Raw genomic sequence first — 13,701 nt, 5'->3', positions numbered from 1 at the left:
AATTCAAAAAAGAAAAATTAGTATTAAGTCCTATAAAATATAGATATAAATCCTCCAAATCCTTTAAATTAAACTTCTAGCGGCGACTTTTACCGGAAGTTAGGTTTTTCCTATTTCCTAAGGGGAGGTTAAAATAGTAGCGAAGCTTATAGGCTTCGGTTTACCCTTTACTATATATACTATTATATAATAGTTAAAGGCGTTATAATATATATATAAATTAAATTTCTAGCGTCTATCCTTTTCGGTTTAGGAAATAAGACCCTTCTAAAGGACGCCGACCTTTCTAAAGACTATAGGGTTACTAGTATTTATAGAAGGGGGGGGGTATAATAGTATTAAAAAGCTACCGTTTCGGTACCGGTAATTACTAATATTATTAATTATAACCCGGAGGAGTTTAACCTATATAGTAAAATTATTAATTACTGGGCGGACTATAATACTAATTAAAACGTTTTGGAGGGGGCTGCTAATTTTAGATTTAAATGTATTAATATAGCGACAATTATTAAACTTATATTAGTTAACTAATTTAATAAAAGTAATAATAAAATTAGTAAATAGTATACTACCCTATTTGAAACGGTCTATTTCCTATATTACTTTAGCATAGACGTTTAAAGTAATATAGTAGGGGTTGAGGTAAGTAAGAATATTTTAGAAATTAAAAAGTCCAGTTAATTAGGTTAAAGTATTATAAAAGTTAAATATAATAATATTAATTTTAATTTAAATACGGGCGTAGGCGTTACTAGAGAGGCGTTAAGAGATATAAAGGATATAGTTGGTTAAGGTCGGGTAAATAGCGAAGTCGAATATAAATTTAATAATTAGCTAGGACTGTTAATTAATATATTCTTCTTAACGTTTAAATAGCGATATTTTAGTACTACTAAAAATAGGGGGCTTAGCGCTTCGCGGACGGGTAGTAACGGAGGTATATATAGTATATTAAATTTAATATATTAGCGTTGTAGTATTACTATTTGAGTACTAAATACGGTTTTTAATTTTAGTAAGCTACTACTATATTTATTAGGCTTATATAATTATAGTAGCGGCCTCTACTATAACCCTAACGAAGTCCTACTATATTTAGGAAGTAGCTGTAAGGTTTTAGGTTGTAGTATTTTAAATTTAATTAGCCGCCTACTAAATTTCTAAAGCCTCTTACTAAGTAATATAGAATTCGCTATATACCCTACCGAAGTATTCTTTAATAATTATAAGATAGAATTAAAATTGGGTAAGAACGTTAGGGTCCGCCTCTAAAGTAGAGGCGAAATTAGAGAGGTCCTTAAGGATATTCTTAATTACTTTATAAATAAAAGGGAGGGTATTAGGGTAGAAAAGGGTATAGGTAGTTACCTTGTAGGTAGGTACTATATTAAAAGTAAGCGTAGTTGTACTTAGGGAGTTTGTAGAGTCGTTTATAATTTAATACGAGGTTATAATATAGGAACGGTTGGTAGTATAGGGTAGGAATTAAAGTATTAAAATTATTAGGGCTAAGCTAGTTGTATAGTTGGGGTTGTTCTGTAGGTAGTATAACGGTAGTATAATATATATATAGTATTGGAGTAGTAGGTTTAGGGGTTTCCTAGGGGGTAGTTGTAGTAGGGTAGGGTTAGATTATAGGTATAGCGTAATTCGGTTAGGACGGGGTAAGGTCGGTATTAATTTTAAAGTAAATTGAAGCGAAATAATTTTAATCGTTGGGCTATTAATTAGTAGAAACGGTATAATATACTGTTACAATGCCGATTTAAGGGGATTTAGAAAAGATGTAATATTGTACGAAGAGAAGAAGATTGGAAGAGAGTAGCGAAAACTCTATTCTTAGGCTATATATATAAGCTAAGTGGAGGTATAACTAATGGGACGGCTGGGCTTCGGTGCCGGAACGTTGAGGGTGCTAAGTTATTATTATGTGGTGCCGTGACAAATATAATTTTATTTAATTTAAATATTTTAAGGGGTAATTTAGGCGGTTAGCGCTAAATATATATATTTACTCCCTTCTTTATTCTCCCCCCCCTTTAACTACCTTATATTTCCCCCTTTCTTTTAAACTCCTTATAATAATTATGCTATATCTTCTTTATAATATAGTTGCAATAAAGATTTATTTAATTACCTATCCTTCTAATCCTCTCCTAATCTATTATTACTATTAAGGGCAAAAAATTTACCCTTTCTCTTATAATTTAACGTACCGTAGGATTTACAACTGTATACTCTATTTCCTCCGTTATAAAGTTATACCCTTACTAGTTTAAAATTTAATTTAATAATGTAGTAGTTGCGTATATAACCTTTATTTACGTAGTAGGGTTGAAGGTTGGAAATATACAATAGATTTTGAATATACCCTTTAATCGACCGATGGTCTTTTTAATAATAATCCGAATTTATAAATATCGAAAATTATATAACTCCTAATAAGTCGCTAATCTTAAGCCGGTACATTCAATCTCTTTAAAATAGTAACGTATACTATAGTACAACACGAGGAATTTAGAACTATTACTATAGCCGGCGTCGGTTAAATAGACCTATCCCTTAGGGATATTAAAACTATTAATATAAATATAGTTTAATACCCTTATATTATTGGCCGACCCTTCCTAATTAGGCTATACGTATATAATCCTACTAGTAAAGTTACAAGCTAGTAAGATATTTATAGAGATACTTCCCTTATAGTTGCACTAAAGTTTTTACTCTTTATTCAATACCTTTATATTGAAATACGATTTATTAAGAATCCCTAACGCTTTACGGAAGTATAGGAAGAATTTAAAGTTAGATTGAATTTTATATAGAGTAATTAAAGAGGGTAGTTTGACTTTGCTCTATATTAGTATAAAGTAAATATCTAGAACTTTATAGAATATATTAGTAGTATATTAGTACTTTATATAATAATTACTAGTATAAATTATTAACCGGTATACTATCTCTAGACTAAATCCGAGAGTATATGTAGTTATACGAAAGGTTAACCCCTATATTACAATAAAAAGAAAGATTAATACCTTCTTATATATTGTAGTCCTCCTCGAGTTGGATAGATTAGTATGTTTATTAAATTATATTATTAACTTGTAGAAGGTATTTGGCGTTATTTTTAATAACGATTGGAAGCGGTCCGGATGCTTATGGAGAAGTTCGTATGTTGTTAATTAGCTATTTTTATTGATATTTATAGGGATACGGTGGGCTTATGGTATTAAGTTGGTATTGATTAGTATTGCGATTGTTAGTATTATCCGTATGCGATAATAGTATAATATTTAACGGCGTTGTATAAACGTACTAGCGGGTATAGCGATTAATTTAGTCGATTTATAGTGACGACGAGGGTAGTTACGTGGTGGCTGAAATCGGATTTTACGATTTTAGAATGCCAATTTAGTAGATTAGTCGATTTTGAATAGTTTAGAATCGGTTATTCTGAAATTTAGAAGATTTATGCGATTCTATTGGTTGTTTTTACGAAGTGGAGTAGCAAATTTTAGAGTCGGTTTTTAGTGGGGATTTAAGAGTAAAAAATTTTAGAGTGTTTCCAAACACGGCTCTGAAAAAACGGGTCTGAACACTTCAGAGTCGGATTTCAGAATAGCCAAACACGCCCTAACACTTTTCCCTGCCCGCCGCTCCTTCCACTCACCTACCTCTAGGCAGGCAGGACAGTCCAGTGGATGAATGGCTGATGCGCGCAATTGAGGAAGCCACGAGGGGGGGGGGGGGACGCCACAGTGTTTCGAGACCTGAGGTTGGTTGCAGTGTCTTTTACCTCCTTTTGTTAGTTCCTGCCGGCCGAGAACCTAGCGGACAAGACAGACAGGCCAATCTCCTTTTGCTTTTCTCCTTTTCCGCCCACCATTTGCTGCAGCTGTCTTCGTATTCTTGCCCTTCTCAAACGTATACGGCCGCGCGGAGGATTTTAGTCGCAGTTCCCCAAACACCGGACATTTCTTTTTTGTCATCCACAACGTTGCAGTGGTACCTGCTTCGAGTCAACATGGACTGCTAGGTACTGCTACAGTAGGCACAGTATAGGGTTCCATGTTACAGGACCGTGTTGGTGACCGGTAGACGCCCACCTATGTTACTGCAATGACGCTGTCCCCTCCTCCATCAATCAGCAAATATCAATCAACATCACCACTCACTCGATACGACATTGACCACCACCTCTTGAGGCCTGACCTGGACGGGACCTGCATTCAGCAGCAGCTTGTCTCGCATCGGGCCGTGATGATGACGACGGATGATGCTGATGCCGACTGACTTGAGGAACTAACTGCCCGTCAGCCAGGGTCCGGGTTTAGTGTACACTAGGTTGGTAGTGTAGTGTACAAGCAGATTTGCTACTGCATAGGGGTCTCTGCACTACGTGTAGGTAGCGTGCTTGGCAGAATCCACACTGGTACAACTTGATACTGATGGACGACGGGGGAGAAGGGGTTCTGGAAGGTCATTAGCACCGGGGACAAATGACTCTATCCAGATAGCGAAATGGTCAATTGACTCTTCTTCCATGCCTAGTAGTGTAGGTCGCGATGGCTTGTATAGGTGTATCGAATCACCAGATTGACGAGTCAATAGTCTTATCTCGTTACAACCATAGCTGTTAGTGTGTGTGTAAACATGCAAGTGGGAGTCTGCAAGCAGGCATCGGGCATGATGGAGGAATAGGAATGCAGACGCCAGGGGAAAGAGGGGAACTTGGGTGATCATGGTGGTACTGTACCGGGCGTACCAAAGGACCCCTGGTCAGAGACTGGACCGGATTGAAGATTGGTGGTTCCTGTTTTCTTTCTTCTTTTTCTTTTTCTTTTTCTTCTTCTTCAGATTCGCGATTTTCATTCAACCTTCAGTACCTATTGACTCGCAGACCTCCATCTCATCCCAACCAGGAAGCTACCTACCTACATATCGACACGTCGTCACTACCTAGGTAGCCTCATGCCCTGACATTTATCTCGCGGGCTGGCATGCTATGTACCGTCTCTACCCAAGTAAAGTGGTATTCAGGGTGCTGTAGTCTAGACAGGAGACATCCTGGTGCACAAAAGGTACCCAGTAGCCCCTGGCTTGTTGTGCCTGGCCTGTGTCTGTGTCTGTGTCTGTGCATGGCCGGGATGATATCGACATTTTAGAGAGGAAGGACCCGTCAGTTCCTCGCACCGTTAACACCGACCGCCTGTTACGTACTGTCGACACTTCAACGAAGTTCCTCTGACGACAAGAACTGAACTGAACTGAACTGAACTGAACTGAGCTCGCCCCCATCCCAGGTTACCCCCTCCTTCAGCTCAGCTCTTTCCTGTCCCGCGTTTTCCATACCGCGAACAAGACTGGACAGGGGCGCAGACGGGTGCAAAACTCGTCACTGTGTACCTAGGATTGAGGAGTCATCAGAGCACTCGGAGCAAAGAGGTGAATCCAGAGCTGAGTGGGCAGCCGTCACGGTACCTTCGTTACTATACCGCCTTCCACATCTTCACAAGGAGAAACGGAAAAAAAGAGTCACAAAAAGTCATAACCGTACTACCCTTAAAGAAAAGGAGACAAAACGTAATGGATCACGGCAGCATCCGGATCCAACAAGAGGAGGAGGAGGAGGAGGAGGCTGCTTCAACTACTAATTTTCATACTTTGGCCCACGAGCTTGGTGGTGGTTCAGGTTCAGGTTCAGGTTCCCGTCGTCATATTACCCGCTCAAAGTCTCAGTCACAGTACAAGCAACATCACCACCACAACTACCATTCCTCTCTGGACAATCTTGACCGTCGAGCCCCAGACTTGTACCGGTACCTCGAGGCCAAACTGCCCCACGACGGCCACCACACCCACCATCACCACCACCACCACCACCACCACCACGACGACGACTCCCACCACACCCGTCCACCACCACCACCACGCCGCCGTGATTTCCACCAACAGGACCACGGCTCCTACTTCCCCGAACACTCCAGTCCCACGCACCCGTCTGCGCCTGCGCCCGCGCCCGCATTAGACTTTGAGGCCCGACCCAGTCACTTGGCCAGCCCGTCAGCCAGTTATACCAGCTATTCAGCGAGTCGACTAACAAGTCCCTTGGCCAGCCCTCGACTAACAAGTCCAGCGCAAAGTCCCCTGGCCACCAGTCCGTCTGCCTCTGCCCACAGCCTCAGCCAAAGGTTTCCATTCGCTTCCCATGCCGCCGCCGCCGCCCATCATCTCCAGGCTTTTGCCGCCAATCCGCGAGTTTCCGGGTCGCTAAACCTGCTGCAACCAGACGACTATTATCGTAGCTTTGGAACAAGAAGTGATGCCGCCCTCGTAACAAGCAGCACTGCGGATCCAATCAAAAAGAGTACCTTGGCACCTACCGGCTCAGTCCAACAGCAGCAACAACAACAACAACAACAACAACAAACGCTTCCCCCATCCACCTCTCCAGGGTCACCTTCGAATGGGGCCCTAAAGCCATCCGCCTTGCCTGCTGCTGCTGCTGCTGCTGCTGCTGCTTCCGCTGCGGCTGCTGGCACCACCAAAATGTCCGGAAGCAGCCGTAGTACACATACTAATCCACAAACACCCAGCGGTGCTCGATCGGGACTCCGCTCAGCATCGAATCCCGTCGACGATCGCCTTGGCAGCAATGCCAGGCCGGCGCTGACAACAGCTAATTCGTATGGCACACAAGGTGGGGCTCACCCACCGAGCGTCAAGGACCTCAAGAAGATGTTCGACCAAACAGGGACATCCCACAACACCAATCTCCCAAGCCAGCGAAGACAGCCGAGACCCTCGAGAGACCAGACTACTTCCACCATATCCTCCTCCTCCTCCTCCACTACCACCGCTTCCGCTTCCCAAACCAAGGGTCCATCTCCCAGTGTTGTCGCCCGAGTTGCCTCCTATTCGGCGGCACGGTCCAGGAATACAACGACGACGACGACGACGACGACGACTTCTCCCGCGACACCGACAGGGACATCTTCGAGAGCGACATCGATCCGGCGAACGCGACAAGACCCAACCAACAATAGCCCATCATCCCAACCATACCGATCCCGATCCAGAAGTATACCGCGACCGCGACCGCGACCCAAACTCTCGACCGACGACCGAATAACAGATCGCAACTCCCAATCCTTCGCAAACCGAATCAGCAAGCCTCGGAATAATAATAATAATAACAACAACAACAACAGCAACGGTGGAGCTGCCGCAAACGGCCCAGCATCCAGGTCGCTGCCGCAGCTGTCCCCCACCACCGGATTGCCGGTACAATCCTTGTCGCGATCGAATGGGCTGCTCTTTGGCGAGATCCTGCCCGACGAACAAGACTCGGTCACGGCTGGGTTTGGCATCCAAGGCCACCACCTAGAAGGGGCTCGTCCCCGGCGGACTTCCGAGTCGGCCAGCATACATGACCTCACCATGTCCGGACCCCGCCTGCGAAGCTCCTCTCACTCGGATCCTATGGGAGATATGGAGCCCTCGTCTCCAACTGACTGGTACCGCGGGGCGGCCTCTGCGCTGCCGACTACAGATAATCTGGCTAGGGTAGCAAAGAACCACTCTAGAGCCCAGAGCGATGTTGTTGTCTCATACGCGTCCACCAAACAACCCTTGTCCACCAGCCATACCCGGTCCGGCCGGGGCACTGCGACAACAACAACAACAACAACAACAACAACAAGTAGCAGCAGCAGGGCGACCAACACGGGCCGGACCACCCCTTCCACACCGACCACGCCCCTATCCTCCACCTCGCGCCTCCCCGTCATGGTCAAAAGAGCTAGTATTTCAGAGAGCCACGGAAGAAGCAGCCCGGTGTCCACGCGATCCAACTCCCCCGTCGCCGCACTAAAATATGGACCAACCCCTACCAGCGGAAGATCGTCCCGCCAGCAGCATGGGACACCAGTCTCAAGGGCTAAAACACCTGCCACCCGTTCGCATACCCCTACCACGCCCGCGTCCACCACCACAACCGCCAAGCGACTCCAGACCTCGAATCGAAAGGCTGCTCCGACCAACATTGCGACTCCCAACAATAATAACAACGGCCGGCTCAACGCCTATGTGTCTGTGCCCGCTCCCAAACTCTCTCCTTCGCTGCGAAGCTCGCGACCTCGGCAGTCCGTGGCCACTGCTTCGACCGCGGCTTCCCGGATGAGATGCTCCACCGACCGACCGCCGTCCCCCGACAAGTCGAACCGCCGGGCTGGATCGAAGGCCGACAACGCTGCCACCATTCGACGACAAAAGCTGTCCGTAGGACCCATCGATTTCGCCCAACGACGAGAGACCATCAAGCTTGCCTACAGCAGAACCATCAAGGACCAGCAAGCAAAGGAGGCCAGGGAGACTGCGGCGGCGGACAAGCGCAAGATGGACATGGATGCTGTCACCCGCGCCGAGGCCAAAGCGGAAGCTGTCGCTCTTGCTGCAGCGCCATCAAGCAAATCGTCCGCCGATTCAGTACACCGAGAAGAAGAAGCAGCAGCAACAGCAGCAGCAGCAGCAGCAGGGAGACATACAGACAACAAGGGGCTTGAAGAGCCTCTCAAGCTTATTACCAATCTACCCATAATACAGACACCGGCGCAACCACCTGTGAGCAATGGTCGTGATTCACCAACGTTAGGAATACCAGGAGGCTTTGTCGATAGTGACGACGAGCTCGATATTCCAATACCGCAATCAGCCATATCTGTTGCTACCGCAGTGACCGAGTTCGATGAGGAAGCGCAAACAGAGCCACCACGGCCCGAGAATTTCGCAGCGATTGACTATGCCTTGGGAAATATCGTCATAGACCATCAGCCACCAAGTCCACGAACCCATGAACCGCCAGCCCCGACGCCTCCATTGGCGTCACCTTTGGCGGCACCCCAAAGCAAGCGGTTATCCTATCATTCTCCATTTGACGACGATGACGACGTGGACGACGACGACGATGTATCTATCGAGATTGCGCTGGATACGTCCGTGCAGCAACAGCAGCAGCAGCAGCAGCAGCAGCAGAAGCAGCAGCCCTCGCAGCAACAGACGCCGACTCGGGAGGACTTCACATCGACCGAGCCAACCACGGGTCCTGCGCAGCAGCAGCAGCCAGATGCAGACGAATACATGCTCCAACCGTATACATTTTCATCCCAAAATTACGAAACAACGGTCACGATATTGGGCCCCGAAAATGATTTTAGACCGTTGTACAAGGACCAAGCTCGTGACACGATGCCTCCATCCGGTCTGCACCATGCAGACGAGCCGCCGCTGATTGAGACATTGGGAGCCCCTGCTACTGCCGGCCCTGGACAATCGCGTCCCCAGCACCAGAAGCACCAGCGCGAAGAGTCCCGGGTCTCCGAGGCCGACAACCTGGAGCGCCTCGAGGATTTCTATATTGGCCCGCATCTACGTGACAACATTGCCAGCCTGCGGGATTCGACCTTGACGTTATCAGACAACGATGACCCATATGATGCCCATCCCTCCTCCGCAGCAGAGTACCAGCAAACACTTGACAGCTCACACTCCAACGGCCTGGCCCTACCTGCCTACTTGTCACCTGGTAACCGCCTCAGTCAGCACTCAGCCTGGACTGACTTTTCCTTTGGAAGCGATGATCAGAATGCTGCTGCTCTAGATAATCAAGACCCGCGTGCATCACGGATATTCAAACAGCCAACGGAACCCGAGCTACCCGTGTCGTATAATAATAACTTTGCCAGAAACCGGTCAAGCTTACGGCGTCCGCCACCGCCAAGTCCGGAAATATCACCACTTGACAAGCCGCCACGAGCGTCTTCATCCTCCATGCTGGCCGACAAGGTCGACCCGCGGCAATCATCAGAACTTGATAGGGACAATTCCGCTGTCCAAAGGAGGATACCACTAGTGTCGCATCAGACGGTCCCTGCTCGCCCATCCGCAAATAACTATGATGACTTGGACGAGAGCACCTACGAAGTGCTCTCCCGGCCCAACAGTTATCCACATGTACAGGATGATGAGGAGTTTGGAACTGCCATCATCTCATCTCCACCATCAGCCGGCCTATTTTCTTTCGAGACAGTCGATCAGTCACAGCTTTCCCGTACCGAAAGCAAAAGCTTATCGTCGGAAGCCACAGATAACTTGACGCAGGAGCAGAAACGACTCCGACAACGGCAAATGGTCATCCGCGAGTTGATTGATACCGAAGAGATATTTGTCCGGGATATGAGCGTGGTGGAGGAGATTTACAAGGGCACGGCAGAGGCATGTCCTCAACTTGATTCCAAGACGATCAAGCTTATTTTCCGGAACACCGACGACATCATTGCCTTTCACGCTACCTTCCTTGCTCAGCTGAGGGATGGGGTTGCAAGTGTCTATCAACCCAAGGGGAGAAAGTCACCTACTTTTGCACATGAGGCGTCGCTAAAGGAAACGGACACGACCACTCTTGCGTCTACCAACTCCTCCGGCGGGGCCTCGAACAAGCCGGAATTGGATGATGATAAGGATCGCCAGACCAGCCTCGGACCTCTCTTCATCAAGAACATCGACCAGCTCAAGGCCGTCCACGAAGTCTTTCTCCGAACCAGTGATCTTTCTGCCAAACGTCTGATTCAAATCCAGGAGGACGATGCCGTCAAGGTGTGGCTGAACGAGTGTAGCGAGGGTGCCAAGGAACTCACAGCAGCCTGGAGTTTGGATTCCCTTTTGATCAAGCCCATGCAGAGGTTGACCAAGTACCCTGATATCATTGCTCATCTTCTCAAGTACACCCCAGAAGATCATCCCGACCGGGAGGCACTTGTCAGTGCCAAATCCACCGTGATCAGCGCCATTGATGAGATCAACAGGACCAAGAGGAACTTTGAGCTTGTGGGCCAGATTGTCGGCAACCGGAAGCGCAAGGAGTCGGACGTCCGAGCTGGTCTGGCCAGGGCCTTTGGCAAGCGTGTTGATAAGCTACAAGGAGCAAGCAATCGGGCACCAGAAGACGAAGAATATGCCAAACTTCATGAGCGATTCGGTGACGAGTTTCTCAAATTACAGGTGGTGCTTCGCGATGTCGAGTTCTACACCCGAAGCGCCTCCACCTACGTCCACGAATTCCTTCAGTACGTAACCGCCATGGAGCTGGTGATGCGCCTGCAGCCATCGAGGGATTACGCCCACATCGAAAGCCGCTGGGTCCAGTTTAGTGTCTCTATGAGGGACATGGAGAAAATCCTGGACAAACATCTGACCGACGTTCGCAAACAAGTCATCGAGCCGTTTGAGCAGGTCATCAAATGCTACCAAAATCCCGGACTAGCCATCAAGAAGCGAGCCAAGCGCCGTCTCGACTACGAGCGCTACATGCAGCTGAAAGCCCACGGCAAGAAGATCGACAAGGCGCTCGCCGAGGCCGTCGAACAGTACGAAGCCCTCGATGATACGCTCAAGAAGGAACTGCCCAAACTTTCTGCACTGACCGCCGAAATCGGTAGAATTTGTCTCGCCAAGTTCGTCGACATTCAAGCGGCATGGTACTCGACCTGGACAGAAAAAGTCAAGGCCCCCCTCGCCGACTTCGACCACACCCCCGAGATTCCGGAAATCGTCCAGGTCTTCGAGCACGATTTCAAGGAGCAAGTCGAACGGGCAAGACAGCTCGTCATTCTCAACCCTGTTTCGCTGAGAGGTAGGACCTCCCAGTCGACGTCGGATGACATTGGCTCCGGCTCCATTCTGACCAAGACTCGATCTCGTCCTACTGAGCTGCTCACCCCGAGAGGTCGTGGCCTGTCCATCAACAGCGATTATGTCCCGACTTTGCCGACTCCCGATCTGTCTGGAAGATTTGACCTCTCTCCTACCGGCACTGGTTCGGCGTTGCCTAGCCCGGGGCAGTATTATCGGGATTATTACTCCGGGTTGTTCAATGGCCATCACTCGAGGGGCAACTCGGCGGCTCCGCTCAGTCCGGCGGATCCCTCGTCGTCTTCGGCACCAAGGTCGGTACCTGCTACGCACGCTACTTCTACCACGGGTGGCTATTCCACTACTCGTCCTACAACTGGTCGTAGCTTCGACTCGGGCAGTCTACCTCGTCAATCCACCGATTCTTACTCTGCTCAATCCGCCTCCGGCACTCACCACACCAGCCACGGACATGGAGTCGCCCACTCAGGCCACACCCTCTCCCGTCGGGGATCCTTCACCTCTTCCCACCACAACTACGCCACCAGCGAACCGCGTCGCCAATCCGGTCTCTTCCACTCTGCGCTACCAATGGACGACGCAGATGAAGTTGATGGGCACCCTGAACTGGAAGCCGGTCCCAGCAATTTTAACCATCATCATGAGATGCAAACTTCGAATGGTGGCTCAGGCATGTTCATCTCGGCGGAAGCTGCGGCCGAGGCCAATGTCATGTGGTTGGCTGCTAGTCTGTTTGAGTTCAATATTGAGACTACCAAGCATGAGGGCGGGTATCCTTATTTGACTTATCAAGCTGGGGAGGTACGTTATCATTCTTTTTTTTTTTTTCCCCTCATCTGTTTCTGTGCTGGGATTTTGGGGAGGTGGATGTCCGCTGCGCTCGGCTTTTTCTCATTTTGCTCGCTTCGCTCGAATTCACCCTCTTCCACTCGTACCTCTTCTCCCCTCTTCGCCTCGCTCAATATTTCCACAAGAATCAAAACCAATGACTAACAAATAACGTGTTGCAACAGATCTTCGACGTAGTCGCCGAAAAGGGAGAGCTCTGGCTGGCCAAGAACCAAGACGACCCCACCAACGTCATCGGCTGGATCTGGAGCAAGCATTTCGCCAAGCTGGCGGAGTAGCAAGTCGCTGGTTTTGAGGTCATGATTGCTAATGCTCGGGGAAGGGCGGAGAGGGGGAGGACAAGTCGGGAGGATAGGAGGAGGACGGACGATACCTCCAGGGATAAATAAGGATAAGGATAAGGATAATGATGAATAAGGTCCAAGGAGAAGGGAGAAGGAAGAAGGAGGAGAAATGTGACTGACCAAGAAGAAGAAGAAGAAAGACGATTGATACCTAGGGATTATTCTGGCGGGTGGTTTTTTTTGATTCTGCTTCTGCTTCTGCTTCGTCCACTACTGCTTGTCTAATAAGCGGGTGACAGTTCTTATTACTAGGTACTTTTGGGCTCGAGTGCGCGAGCCAACCTTGTGTGTGTGCGCTTTTTTTTTGTTTTTCCCTTCTCTTCGACGGAGATTATTATTTGCTTTCGGCTACCTACTTTTTATTATTATTATCAAGCATGGCGTTCAGAGAGACAGTGTTACCTACCAATTCCCCTTTGTTTTTCTCCCCTAAGCTTGAGATAAGCACGAGCACAAAAAAAAAAACTGGTTGAGGGACGGACGAATAGGCGGGGGGTATATGAACCGGGGTGATATAGGGGGGCGTGGATGGAATGGAATGTAACGGACTGACTGGCCTCTGACTAGTATTTCTCTTTCCTTTATTTTTTTTTAATTTTTTTTTCTTTTATCCACTCTCTCTTTACTTTTCTCCCTTCTCTAACAGGTTTTTTTTTTTTTTTTTTTTTTTTTAATTTCCTATTTTCAAGAAACGGTAAATGGTTAGGTTGGTGGATGAGTGGTGGGCTTTGGTTATGTCGATAAGCTACGGGACGAGGACAATAACAAGGAGAGCACGGAGGACACGGAGGAC

At 47.8% G+C, this 13,701-nt stretch overlaps 1 protein-coding gene across 1 annotated transcript; it reads left to right on the top strand.

Moving 5' to 3' along the window:
- Positions 1–5,292: 5,292 nt before the first annotated feature.
- Positions 5,293–13,443, top strand: NCU10282 (hypothetical protein). The gene is made up of 3 exons (XM_001728351.2): positions 5,293–6,935; positions 7,218–12,516; positions 12,729–13,443. The coding sequence occupies exons 1-3, from the start codon at positions 5,593–5,595 to the stop codon at positions 12,840–12,842; spliced, it is 6,756 nt and encodes a 2,251-aa protein (XP_001728403.1). The 5' UTR covers positions 5,293–5,592; the 3' UTR covers positions 12,843–13,443.
- The last annotated feature ends 258 nt before the right edge of the window (positions 13,444–13,701 follow it).

The sequence above is a fragment of the Neurospora crassa genome, linkage group I, assembly GCF_000182925.2.
Source record: "Neurospora crassa OR74A linkage group I, whole genome shotgun sequence".
NCBI lineage: Eukaryota > Fungi > Ascomycota > Sordariomycetes > Sordariales > Sordariaceae > Neurospora > Neurospora crassa.
Note: the sequence above shows the minus strand (reverse complement) of the source record. Positions and strands in the feature narration are given on the sequence as shown.

Coding starts and splice junctions, on each gene's coding strand:
- NCU10282 (XM_001728351.2), top strand. CDS start 5,593: ATGGATCACGGCAGCATCCGGATCCAACAAGAGGAGGAGGAGGAGGAG. Junction 6,936..7,217: donor GCCTCCTATTCGGCGGCACG/GTCCAGGAATAC, acceptor CAACAACAACAG/CAACGGTGGAGCTGCCGCAA. Junction 12,517..12,728: donor TGACTTATCAAGCTGGGGAG/GTACGTTATCAT, acceptor GTGTTGCAACAG/ATCTTCGACGTAGTCGCCGA.